Raw genomic sequence first — 13,839 nt, 5'->3', positions numbered from 1 at the left:
AACTGCACATAAATGAGGAGGAGATGACGAGTCAGCACTGCCAATACTGATATTAATAAACACTGTTATTGGATAGAGGGCTTTTATATTGCTTTCTTATATACCAGACAAACAAGCCAGTGCCAGACTCTACCATGACCTTGGATCATCTGCAAGCACATGCCAAGATCTCCAAATTGAGAGCAGTTGAAAGGCAGTGTGTTGCAAACACTCAAATGGACTTCAACCTATCAGAGTAACCTCTCCGGTGGGAGCTCATCTTCCAAGCACGAAAATCTAGAGCAAACTGAACGAATGACCAGTCTTTCTCATGCATCAGTGAATAGGTCATCAATCAGCCAGTTAGGAGTTTTTCAGACAATTTTTTTAGACAATATATATATATTTTTTTCATATATGATCAATGTATTTTACTTTAAATCATTGAAGAGAGTCATTTTAGGGAACATATAGAAAAAGGTCACAGTTTAAAAAAATGAAATATAAAAGAGCAATGGCCAACGTCACAGACAGTGTGTTGCTTATGTTACTGTACATCAGACAGATGTTTGTCAATCTCAAACAGACATTGTCTTTAGCATGAATCATCAAAATTATCACTCACAGTAAAATACGACCAGTTGCATTTTTAAAGGCTTTTAAGAATTCAAATATAAAGCGAGATCAACTTTTCCAAATTGTCTTCCCATATAGTATTCACTGCAATCCTCTACTTAGTAACATAAAATAATGTGCTTTTCAAAATGAACGCTATACAGTAGTAAGGCTGTTTCAACACAAAATAATAAAGGCATGCATTCTTATCAGAACTTAGAATTCACAAGCCAATTCTCCAAACCTGACAAATAGTGGCTTACAGAAAGTATATCGTGCTGAATTAGAGAGCCAGTAACGTATGAATAAATTCTCATTAAATATTCTAACATTATATAATTGGAATGTCTGGAGACGATAATGTTTTACATAAAGCAATCCAGTAATAAATTTAATAGTTTTTTTCTAATTCATATCTATTCAAGGACGCTGCATAAAATTATACTTTTATATAGTAAGCATTAGGCTCAACAAAGATATACATATATATATATATATATATATATATAAAATGTAAAATGTGTAAAATGTAACATGTTGCTTGACCTGGGGTTGATGTGACAAACAAATGAATTACATCATCAAGGTTAATACAGCATCTAACTGATCTATATAGTCATAAGATACATTTTAAATGTCAGAGGGTCCAATCTGAGGCTTAAGGACCGTCCCGTTGCATATTAGGTGTTTACACTTACAATCAGTGTACAGTAACAGAATGAACAGTCATCTTGGACTTGACCAAGGTCACATTTTGTTCACATTTGTCTTGTTCTTTATGCTCTATTGACATGGATGAAGAAACATACTGCGTAGTATAAAAAAAAAGTGCCAAAAATGATGCACTATAAAGGTCTACCATGAATACTGCATAGTTGCTGAGCAAGTCTGGTGAATCGAATCATATGATATGATCAACATAGACTAACCTGTGATTCTCACAGTGTTGTTTTTGGCAATTTCAATCATCTAATGGAAAGTGTTATCGCTACACTAGAACCACACTTCAACTTTCCTGAGCAGCTCATCGCATGCAAGCATCTAAGTATCCATTCATCTTACTTTTTTGAAGAGAATTTATAGAGTTGATTATTATGTACAAAGCAGCTAGTGCAGTTATATCACATGAACCCTAAAAATCATAAAAAAGATAATTCATTTGAATGTATGTTTCAGAGGCAATATTCAGTTTTGGTCACTGCCTTAATGAGCGAGGTTTTAACTTCTCTTTCAGCGAGTTTAAAATGGAAATGTCAGGCTTACTCCTTCTGTGACTGAAACAGGTTTCTTTGTGCATGGTTGGCAAGATCGTTTCATTCTGGGAAATGAGCCTAAGGTGGCACAAGAAATATAATTTTCTGAAAAATCACACTAGCTAGTTTAAGCTAGCAGCCTGATGGCACCATTGTCAGAGCCAAGCAGCAGAAGCCTCTTGGTAGGCAACAAAGACAGACTTGTGAGAGTCCCACGAAAGTTCTCTGTGCTGAGCTTGGTGGATCCCCCCAGGTTGGCTGAGCTGTCCAAAATGGAGTACACCCCGATCTTGTTAGCAGCAGTACCTGCCACAATCTCAGCACCATAAAGATCAAATGCATGGATGGGGTCAGATGGAGTCCTGTACTGGTGGAGTGGCTTGTGCTCCACATCTTTCCAGACTGTCAGTGTATGGTCTGATGAAGAACTGATCAGCAAATTTCCCTCAGCTGCCTACAAAATGATACACACACAAAAAAACACGTCAAGTAACAAATGGATGGGGAAGTATCTACATTTAGCCAGCCAAGTACTTCTGATTTTTACTTGCCCATATTTTGTATTTATTTTTCTGAAAAAGAATGGCACATGATACAAACCATTACTGATTTATAAGAATGTATCAACACATGCAGCACAGTTACACCACAGTTTTTTATGCTCATCAAGGCTACATTTATTTGATTTTCAGGATTCTTTGATGAACAAAGTTTACAAGAGCAGCATTTATTTGACATAAAAAATATTTTGTTACATTAGGCATGTCTATATTGTCATGTAATGCATTCTTTTTGAAAATTACAAAAACACACACACAAAAAAAATTTAATCTAATTTTTGAACAGTAGTGTACTTACTGAAGTCTATCTTGATTACTAATCAGCAAAATATGCAACAATTATGTTGAACAGATCACAGAAAACCAAATATTTAAATTCATAAGATATACAAATGTATGCACAAGATCAATGAATCTGAGATTATCAATAGCACCACAGCAGCAGCCTGAAACTCCCTCACACTGGCCCAGGGCCAGCAGGACATCCTTATTGTTGAGTCCTGCTAAGGTTCACCTATTTCCTGATAGTCACAAATAATAAAAGTAATAGTGCAGCAATCTGCAAAGCTCATAGATTTTGTCCTAATGAGTAACTCATGTCTATATTTGCCCAAACAAGGGCCTCTGGTGGCAGAGACATACCTTTAACCCCACAAATCAGGGTTAAATAAAGTTTGCTTAGTTCTAGTCACTTGTTGACTGCATCGGAACAAACCAACAGGGTACAACTTTTACTCATCCTACTGAAATCTCAAATACAGACATGAATCATGACACCAAAACAAAGACGGGAATCTAGTTCATGTTCTGTAATGATTCCTGGTTCCACTCCGTTCTAATTTGTGATTATATATAGTACATATAGTCGTCCTGTAAATGTGGAATTATAACTCTTCACGATGAGGTGGAAAGGAAAATCTTATTCAGAATTTTTGTTTCAGCTATTTAAAAAAAAAAAACTGTATCCATATAATATAATACTCCCTAAAATAAATAAAGTATGTGAACTGCAAAAACATCAAAGGACAAGAGAGCATGCAGTTGTAAGCACGTCTTTGATTACACATTAACCAATGACATGCATACTCACTTTCATTTGCAGTATATCTCCCTCGTGACCGGGCCAGCCTCTTAGCACCAGACCCGTTCTCGCATCCAGCAGCACTATAAATCCAGTGGAGAAGCCTGCCGCCACAGTGCGTCCGCTTGGACTGACAGCTAGGCAGCGGATCAGGCCAGCGTTCATGTTATTGTAGGCTAGACGGGACTCATGCTGTCAAAAGAGAAATAAAAGTGTCCTTACTGGTAATCATAGGCATTGCAATTAGAAAACCCAGTCAAGACAATATAATGCTGAAAAAAAAAAGATCTGAAAATGGCTTGTAACGTAACATGTATTGATGAAAGAGGACTGAGCAATACCTGCAAGCCAGGTTTGCGCGTGTCTATGAAACGCAGCACAGAGTCTGCGCTAGCGAACACAACACTGCAGTGAGGAGCAGGCAGAGTGGTGATGGCCGTGATGGGGTTCTTCCCGTCCAGAGCTTCATAACAACGAATATTCTGACCTAGTTATATGAAAGAGACAGCCAAACAATAAATTATGTTAAAGCTGTCAGTCTGACAGATACAGTCAAAAGACAATCTATATAAGAATATATATGCATTATATCTGTATTAATGTATATATATATTTTTTTATATTAATGATCTATTAATAATATCATTATGTGATGGAAATGACAGTTGTGGATATGCTTTTTTTAATAATAATTTTTTTTAAATTAAATAATAATTTCATACCATTTGCATCATATACAGCTTGACTAAATTATGCACAAAAATATAGCACATTTCATATTTTTCATTTCATATGCTGACATTGAAAATTAGTATGGGACGATCAGAATTTTTATTTTAGTTGTTTTTTTTTATTATCATTTGAAATGTTTTGTTTTTCAGGTAATAATTTGCATTTTAGGAATGGATTTTCAAAGTTTTATTACTGAAGGCATCATTAAAAGTTAAAATTGAAAGCATATTACTCTCATTAAATACCATTTTATTTGAGGTGGGGTAAGATTTTTTTTAATGTTTTTTATGTAAATAAAACAATAAATAATAAGTATAAAATACTTAAAACATATATAGTACTGACACCAAACTTTTTAGAAGTAGTGAACGTAAATGTGAAAAAATAAAAGATTAATCACCCAAATCCTATGCCATAAAAGGACAGTTGCTACAATACTATAATACAACACATGCTCAAATTAACAATATTGTTACTCTGTCTCACCTGTGAATTGATTCCACAGATGCACAGTACCATCGCAGCTCACCACTTCCTGTGAGGCCTCTAGCTGGCCAACATAAAAGACAGATTTGCGGTGGTCTGTGTATGTGAGTCGGGGTTCAACCTCACGTGTGCCATCACCGTTGTTATAAAGGGGCCACAGCCTCACCGTTTTGTCTTTACTCCCAGACAGGAAGTAGTCCTCCCCTACTAGTGGTGCCAGACATTTTGCCGTGCCTGAGTGGCCCAAGAAACTCTGAAGACGTATCTGGTGGAAGTGGAAGTGCGAGTCCTGCTGGTTAAGACCTATCTCATATTGCCAATAGGCAAGCCAGTTACCCTGCAGAGAACGGTTGCTGCGTGGGAGGTCCTGTTTCAGTGCACTGTCCTCCGGTGTGGGTCCCAAGACCCAAGAGTATGAAGAGTGAGAGAAAGAAGGTATGGCTGAGGAAAGTGCAGTAGTGGCTAGACTCGTCTGAGGGCCACTTATGCCATATGGCCGTGCCCATGTTTCCAAAGAGGACAAGTTAGGACTCCCACAGGCTTCAGTGTCTCGGGGTACCTGGATACGGTTTCCCACCAGATGACTGCCAAAGGTTCCTGACTCAGGCAGGATGTCTCCACCTAGTGGTGTGGAAGTGGATGAGGGAGCAGGGAAGGGACTACGACCCATGTGGCGGCCCATACTAGGAGAGAGGCCCATAGCAGTAGTTTTCTGACCTCCAGCTGGGTTGGTTTCTGGGCTACCCGGGCTTTCTCGCTTGTGATAAGATTGAGCCAGACTCCAAACTAGCTCATGATTTGTAACCAGTTTACGAATCGCTGTGTCACCTAAAAAAAGTATATACAAATTAGTTAATGTAGATGAATAGAAACACATTTATCAATGCTTAAAAGCTGTGTTTATCAAGCTAACCAGTAGAAGTGTGACTTACCAATAAGACAGTAAAAAGGAATGTAAGATGCATAAGCCATTTCAGGATTAAACACAGCCTGAAGTTCCTCCAAAACCCCAAGTTCACAAGTAATCTCTGTTCCATCTGGAATGTGCACATCCAAGTATGTGCTGTCTCCAACCTCCCTACGTGGGGCACTTTCCATCTGCACATAAAGAAAATTAGTTAACATCATTGATGTAGAAGTATATGAATAAGAAAACAAACTATTTCGGATGAGGCTTAAAAATTCTCAGAGGGTAATTTCAAAGTATGCTACCATTCAAAGGTTTGAGGTCAGTAGGATTTTGTTTTTTGAAAGACATTAATTATTTTATTTATTAAAAATTTGTGACAGTAAAAGACAAAAAAGACCATGTTTTTCACAAAAAAAGCACAACTGTTTTCAATATTGATAATAATAAGATTTTTTCCTTGAGCGGTTAAAATAATTTCTAAAGGATCATGTGACACTAAATTTTTAATTTCTTAAATAAATGCACCCTTGGTGACCATAAGAGAAGTCCTCCAAAACATTAAGTGAAGAAAAAAAACAACCCCAAATTTTTCACCGGTAGTGTATATTCTAATTTTACAAAACTGTCAGGAAGTATAAACAACATGAAACTAAACAAATGAAAAACTAATAAATAATGATGCATTGATATTAAAATTCTATACTATTTCCTATACATTTTTTGTTAAATAAATTAAATATAATAAAAGACTTAATAAAACTAAAACCAATTATTTTAAACGCTATAATTTTTTTTTTTTTTACATAATTTCAATCTACAGTATGAAAATAGAATACTGTTAAGATGTGCATAAGATTAGATCTAACAGTGTTGTAAAATTATTTAATTATATTGTTTTTAACTTTATGTAAGTGTTAGATGATGACAAAGGTTAAATGTAAAAATGAGCACTTAAATATCCAATATCCAAATAAACTAAAAAATCAATCATATCGTGTGATTACAAATATGATATTGATAAAGTATGCATCCTATTATATATTATTATATAATATTACACAATATTGTAAACTGTCTATGGTTACCTGTTTTTGCAGATACTGCAGTAAGGAGAAAACCCGGAAGAACCTGGAGAGGGTTTCTGCCATGTGCTGCTGTACCATCTCTCGGCCAATACGCAGACAGATCAGTGCCATGAGGCTAAGAGTCTTTAGACATACTGCAGAACGAGTTTGCACTCCACTAGGAAAGCTGAACACAGAGAAACAAGTTAATAAGAGTTCATTTTAGTGCACATGGTGCATAAAGCAGAGTGCAGCTCTGATTTTTATAAGTTGCCAAGTTTTAACTTCCTGAGTATGACTGATGCACTATATGTAAGCTTTTACCCCATCTTAGTTGATGTTAACAAATCCAGCAGAGGCAGCAGAACCTCCTGGTTAATCTTCATCAGCATATCCATTAGAGTGGTGTCTGACAGGAACACTATAATCTTCTGAGTGAGTACTGCAGCGCCCAAAAGCCCTGCCTCCTTTCGAGTGTTCAAACGGCAAGAAGACGGCGGAGAGACCTGCAAGTTTCAAGGATGTAAACGTTTAATCTATAAAATCTATAAAGAAAAATAAATTTTACAAGCTAAACTGTTAATCAGTGCAATTCAGAAATTTCAGTTACCAGGTAACCAATGTAGGGTAGGTATTGGTAAGTCAAGACTGGTTCTCCATAGAGATGTGCAATGTAAATAAGACACTCGAGAACTGGTCGTGCAGTCTGGTCACCAACAACTGGCTTCTTCTCATACACACTTCCTACGCTATCAAGGCTATTCTCCTCATTTGTAGAGAGCATGAACTGGTGTTTATCAAGACCTTAAAAAGAAAAAGATTACTTATAACAGAGATGACAAAACCACCAAATACCACAGAATATAGAGATAAGTGTATGCAGTTCAGAAATTATACCTATGTAACATGTAGTAAGAAGTCGCAGCAAGTTCCTAGCTATGAATCGAGATGTCAATGTCGGCCCCAGTTTTGCAGACAGCCATCTGACAGTTTTGCAAACAGTGTCTGGAAAAAGACAATGTATTTTTATTTTCTTTTTGGTATTGAATAGTTCAGGCATACTATGAATATTAAACATGCACAAATAAATCAAAGAAATACTCAAAAATGACCAAAAAGACACATCTGTTCTAACTCACCTAACAATATCTTGTGTTCTTTTTCCTCTGAGTCTTCTAAAGGGTCATGTTCAGGGTCTTCTTCCTCCATGTTTTTCTCTGCATCTTCTTGCACAATTCCATTCATGACGTCTCCCTCAAGTGTGGCCACGGTTGCCTCAGACTCTTCTGTGCAAACTGAAAGAGTCATCTCTAGACTGGGCAACCTTTGCACTGTAATTTCTCGGTCTTCCACGGTCTCCTCATCCTCAAGCTCTCCACCATCCTCACCATCACTAGCTTGCTTTAGGTCCTGACTGCTGTCAACAGACTTTAAACTTGCACGGTCTCCAATGGACACCTCACTAGTGCTGCTCTTGTCGCTCAGTTTCCCCATGCTGAGAGATTCATGGTCTTGATCTTTGCTTGCAAGGCTTTGGTTCTGCTGTTTGGCAGCAAGCAGCATTGTTGCCCCAGATGCACTATTATTCACATAAAAGCCATTCTGAAAGTCCTCACCTTCAGTCGGAAAAACCTGGTCATTGAGACTGATGCCTGAGGAATAATCCACAAGTCCTTGGTCTCCAACAACACCAACACCTCCACTACCACCTCCGCTGCCTCCTCCTACTTTGCCAGATGATGTGGCAGTAGATGACCTTCCATCCTCACACTCATAGTCCTCCTCTTCTTCCTCTAAGGCACCAGCAACACGCCTTAAAACCTTCAGGCCTTCCCATTCAGTCCCTGCAGCTGTATTGCAGCTTTCAAAGCCGATGATGACCTGCAGAAAATGTGGAAGAAGGCTGGAAAGAAAGGCTTGCAGACCCAGTCTTACAATAAGCTGCAGCACAAAGCAGTCTGTGTAGAGGTAGAAGCGGCCTCGAAGGCATCTGGGATTCTCGTACACACCTACCAGAGGCTTAAGTAGGTACTTGGAGGCATTGCGAGGCCCAAGAACCCTGGAAACAGGTTCAAATAAGTACCAGGCAGCATAAACAGCAGTGGACTCTTCTGACATCAAAGAAAGCACAAAGGGAAGAAGAATCTCAAGCCCCTCTGCAGTTATGTTGTCCTTGAGAAGTGTCTCCAGCTGTTGCCATAGGCTAAAAATAAGGTCACGGCCCTGAACACCGTTAATGGACTCCATATTGGAGTGGTAGGAGAATATGAATCTATGCAGTACTGGAAAATATGCTGGAAAGGGTAGAGGGGAAAGAACAGGACTAAGCATTTGCCAAGGGTTTGGTGGTGGAAGACCCTCACATATAGGGTCATATTTGAATAGATACGGTAGTCCTTGCGGGTGTATTGTGAATGTTTCAATGTTTGCCTTAAAGCAATACTTGTGGACCTGCAGAAGTGTCTCCAGTGCATGATGGAGTGGCAATGGAACATCTCGAAGGTTTGTAGAGTACAGCTTCAAAACGGCTTGAAATCTATCACTCAGATGTGTTCCTGGTCTCAGTCCCCGCAGTTTGGAGAAATAAAAGATCTCAGCAATGAGAACACCTAAGGCTTGCATATCTCTCTGGAAAAGATCTCTGAATGACAGAGGAGCTTTCAATACAGGTCTCAAGTCGTTCTTGTTAATGCCAAGGTCCATTGTATGCTGGACTTGACAGTGTAGACCTTTCACCAAGAAGTTGTTTAGCTTTTCTAACTCTTCCAAAGGCTGCAAAGGTTTAAATCCCTCTGGCAGGCTTATCTTAAATTCCTCAAAATTAGAAGACGCTGGCCTTTTACTCACAGCAGCTGCTCTGTGAAGCACGGATGCTCTAATACCTGACCCTAAGGTATTTGTGACATTTCCAGGTGTTTCACCAGGGAAAGAACCATGAGAAGGTGACAAAGCTAAAGCAATACTCTCTCCATTAGTCTTTCCACCAGCAGTACCAGCCGAAGGAATTGGAACAGAATTAGATGATGACGAGCCACTTAAGTCAAGGGCTTCTATTGCTTGCTCAAGCTCCTCATCCCGGCCTACCACTGACCAATTACTGGATTCACATCCTGTTGTTTCCGGGACCAGTCCATCCACACCATCCATTGTGGCTTCAAGTGGTGGAATCTGCCAGGTTGTTACATTGACAGCCCCAAATTGGGGAGGCTCTGAGGGTGAATACTGGTAAGGTGCAAGACGAGGTGGGTGAGGGTGGTCAAACAGTTGCACAACTCCGTAGCTGGTGAGATGGGTGTGATTATCCACCAAGTGCAAGCACACATTCTTAGTTTTGACAGCTTCTTTACCTGATAACTTGTAGCCAAATGTTAGGTCAATCCAGTGATGCAACTGTTGAGACACTTCTCGACTCTCTAATAGTTGTCTATGCACAGCAATAAACTCTTCGTAGGAGTTACACCATGGAGGTATATCAAGATCTGGCATGTCTGGGTGAATGGAGTGGAATATTGTGGGATCCGTGTAGAATTCTGGGATGCATTCATCTGGGGTCCAACTCTGAATACGTTCCATACTAGCTGGATATTCATTGGGCTCCCACTGGGAACGAACATGGCTGCACAGGACAGATTTGGGTGTCTGTCTAGCTTTGTAGACATAATAAGTGATGTCTGACAGAACATCTGAGATATGATGGGGAACGTGGAGGTGATCCGACTGGCCTGAGCCAACAGGTACTACTGGTCCACCAAGGTCTGAGGCAAGATTGCTTCCACCACTTCCGATAGCTGCTGCTAGTGCTTCTTTGGTCATTTCATACGTGAAGTCCAGTTGTTTATCACCCTTATTCAGACGAAATTTCGACTTCTTGAGATCACGAAACCTTCCATATGGCACAGTGAAATCGACCACCCAAGGTAAAACTGGGTGATAATTTGGGTCTCCCTCACGCCTCCCAGCCAGTCGATTTAATTCCATCAGATATTGGAAATTGCTGACTCGACCATTAACCCAGTCTAGGATCAGAGATTTAAGCTCATCCAGACAATTTCTACAAAGATGTTCTCCCACGCTACTTTTATGACTCTGGTTGTCTTTTGCTGTAACACTTGTTGGCACTTTAATTCCTAATGCATGCGGCACAGCATCCCTGTACTCTCCAAACATTTCATAATGTGCCAGTGATATCTTTAGGCGACTGCAGAGCTGCTCATCAACTGCAATGTCAAGTAAGGAGAGTTCACCACACAGTAGGCCTGAGGCATGACATTCACGCACTGCTATGAGTAGTTGGTACAAAATGAACAATAACTTAGCATGGCTGTTAGCCAGCTTAGCTGGACTGTAAGTGACAATGTCATGAACAGTGTATTGGGTGTATGGGAAAACCACATAAAGAACCTCTTCCGACTCCAGCAAGCATTCTGCAGGTAGCACATTTGGACACAAACTGTCAGTACTTTGTTTGGGAACTGAACAGTTGGATGGGAATGGGCTGTCTTTCTCCTTCTCTTTGGCTGGAGAGAGGGATGGGGACACTCGATCAGTAGAGATAAAGCTGGAGCAAAACAGCTTCTGTAAGGCTTGGCGAACAGCATCACTGGCCAAAATAGGTGCTAGCTCAATGGAATCTGTGTATGGTTGCACATGATTCATGTATGTTTCACGCCATAGATTTCTGAGAAAAAGAAAAAAAAACTACAAAATTTTATTACAAGTAAACACTGATTCAAAAAGTTAACCAAATGCTCATTGTTTGGAAAATACTATAAACGTAAGAGCACAGAGAAGAATTCTATATGGAATAAGCAAGCACAATTAAATATCCAATTCTAACATCAGCAAAAAAAAATTGAGCAGATTGTTTTAATCAACAGAATTAAAAACACAACAATTACGCAAGTATATTCTCACAAAAATATCTAGAAAAGACATAGTATTGTACCTGAAATTAGACTGGCATACTCCCTGCATCAGGGTCATGAAAGAGTCCTGTGAGAGTCCCTCCCCATGGCAGCCTGGCTCCCTGGCTAATCGGTATCCCAGTTTGCACTTTCTAAGACCTTGGATACAAACACGTGTCCAACCAGTTGGCGATTTCATCTGAGAGCGCTGGAGGAGAGTGCAGATGTCCCCCTCACTGAAGCACTCGTATCGCGCACAGCGTGTAACTCTTTTGTTTCTCAGGGCCATTACCCATCGAGTTGGGACCAGGACCACCAGTTCATTGGGTCGCTGACTGGGTCCAGTCTGCCGCTGGTCAATACCCAGGTCCCTCTCCAAGGCTGCCGTTAGCCACTCCATGATCTCTTTTAGTTAACCAGACTGTGGCCCTTGAAGGCCCCTATAAGAAGCTAAGAAAATGTAAGGAATGACAGGAAGTAAATTAAAAAGCACTAAAGATATTACTATCGGTTTCACCTTATACGAGTCATGACATGTGTTCATAATAAGCTGCTCAGTAAATTGCACAGTGGATACATGTACTAATGTTGTGGAACTAAAAGTTATATCTTTCAATATTCTCATTCCCAGTATTTTTCCTGCTTTTGGGCCCACTGCAAACTTGACTAAGACCCTTAATGCACATTGTGCAAGATGTGTGAAATCCAAATAAATGTTAGTTCACCACAGATGATATTAAAAGTGTAAACTAAAGAATCACATTACTGAATACTCTATTTATAGTAGCTTAATTTGAATACTTTCACATTACATTTCAGGAGAGATCCATTTAACAATGGCAAACAATGCATATTACTAAAATCATAAATGATACAATCATTTGAATGCTATGTTTATGACGTAGAGATGTAAACTATTTGAAAATAAAATACTGTAGAATAATATAAACTTAAAATAACATTAAAATAACAAATAACATTTTATTATACAAATAAAATAATGTTATGCATACAATAAAATAAATATGTATCAGTAGAAGCTTGCAGATAAAATCATCTTCAGGGTAGCAACAGCTTATAATTTGTCGAGGACACTGATGTCATCACTGAAAATGTCATGCATCACCCCCGTGACTTTATTCTTCCACACTTCGATCAGATTATTAAACTTCATTTATAACATCCAAAACATCTTCTCGAAAGATTGAGCATGTAAAATGTAGCACATACATTAATTTTTAATTTCTGTATTTAATTTCTACATTTTAATTTCCTCTTACAACTGTCCAGACAATAAGGAAACAGTGCGCTTCTGTCAGATGATTCTCGCTTGTAAAGTTATTTAAAAGAGCACAGCACTATACATGAAGTCGCAACCTGTTTGATTAATGTAAACACACAAACACTACCGTAAAGCAAACATTTGTAAAAGAGGAGATCTGTCCATGTAAGCTGTTGTTGTTGCTCACCTCTGCACTGTTTGCTGCTTCTCAGCAACTGCGCTCTTAAACAGCTGCCGTCACGATGCCAAGTCCCATGTTTGCGGGATGTATAAACTGAAATTCCAGTACTTTAAGAACCACCATAACCGCACAAATATTTCCTAAGAAGTCGAGAATATGTTGTTGTCTTCCATAGTGTTGAGTTCAGATCCTCACGTGACTCTCATCTCTGTGCGTGCGCTTCCAGACCGTGTGACTCTCAGCCAGTACAATTGTGTCATAATATAAGTCACTTATTTATATATATATATATATATATATATATATATACTCAATGTATACTCAATATATATATATATACTCAATATCAACTCAACTGACCTGCTGATATAGTTAACTAGGTAATCTTATATAAAATAATTTTAAGTCATGTTGAGTCATCTTTAAGGAACCCGAATTGAACCACTGTAACATATGGACATGCAAATATCTTGTAACTTTTAATTAAAAGAAATAAAAAAATCCATGAGCTGAAGCATGGGACATTTAAAATGTGCAGTGCTGAGGGCCCAAGAACAGGAGAAATACTGGGAATGAGAATACCGACAGATATAACTTTTTTAGTTCCACATCATTAGTACAGGTACCCACAGTGCAATTTACTGAGGTTGACCCGGGCGTTGGAAGCGACACATGCGCTGCGGTTGCTCGGCTCTCAGTCTCTGCATGACTCGTAGACTGAAGAGTAAACCTGTTGCCTAAAGAGTTCCACTAGAGGGCGTCCTGCTATTAATTCTGTTGTGTATTAACGCT

At 38.9% G+C, this 13,839-nt stretch overlaps 1 protein-coding gene across 1 annotated transcript; it reads right to left on the bottom strand.

The window, feature by feature from the left end:
- Nucleotides 1-1,003: 1,003 nt before the first annotated feature.
- Nucleotides 1,004-13,265, bottom strand: LOC132122694 (WD repeat-containing protein 81-like). The gene is made up of 12 exons (XM_059533030.1): nt 13,054-13,265; nt 11,626-12,034; nt 7,820-11,358; nt 7,578-7,685; nt 7,291-7,484; nt 7,005-7,186; nt 6,702-6,867; nt 5,639-5,804; nt 4,707-5,534; nt 3,830-3,975; nt 3,498-3,680; nt 1,004-2,301 (listed from the first exon to the last, which is right to left on the bottom strand). The coding sequence occupies exons 2-12, from the start codon at nt 11,982-11,984 to the stop codon at nt 1,975-1,977; spliced, it is 6,198 nt and encodes a 2,065-aa protein (XP_059389013.1). The 5' UTR covers nt 11,985-12,034; nt 13,054-13,265; the 3' UTR covers nt 1,004-1,974.
- Between the last annotated feature and the right edge of the window lie 574 nt (nt 13,266-13,839).

This window comes from Carassius carassius, chromosome 41 (genome assembly GCF_963082965.1).
Source record: "Carassius carassius chromosome 41, fCarCar2.1, whole genome shotgun sequence".
Taxonomy (NCBI): domain Eukaryota; kingdom Metazoa; phylum Chordata; class Actinopteri; order Cypriniformes; family Cyprinidae; genus Carassius; species Carassius carassius.
Note: the sequence above shows the minus strand (reverse complement) of the source record. Positions and strands in the feature narration are given on the sequence as shown.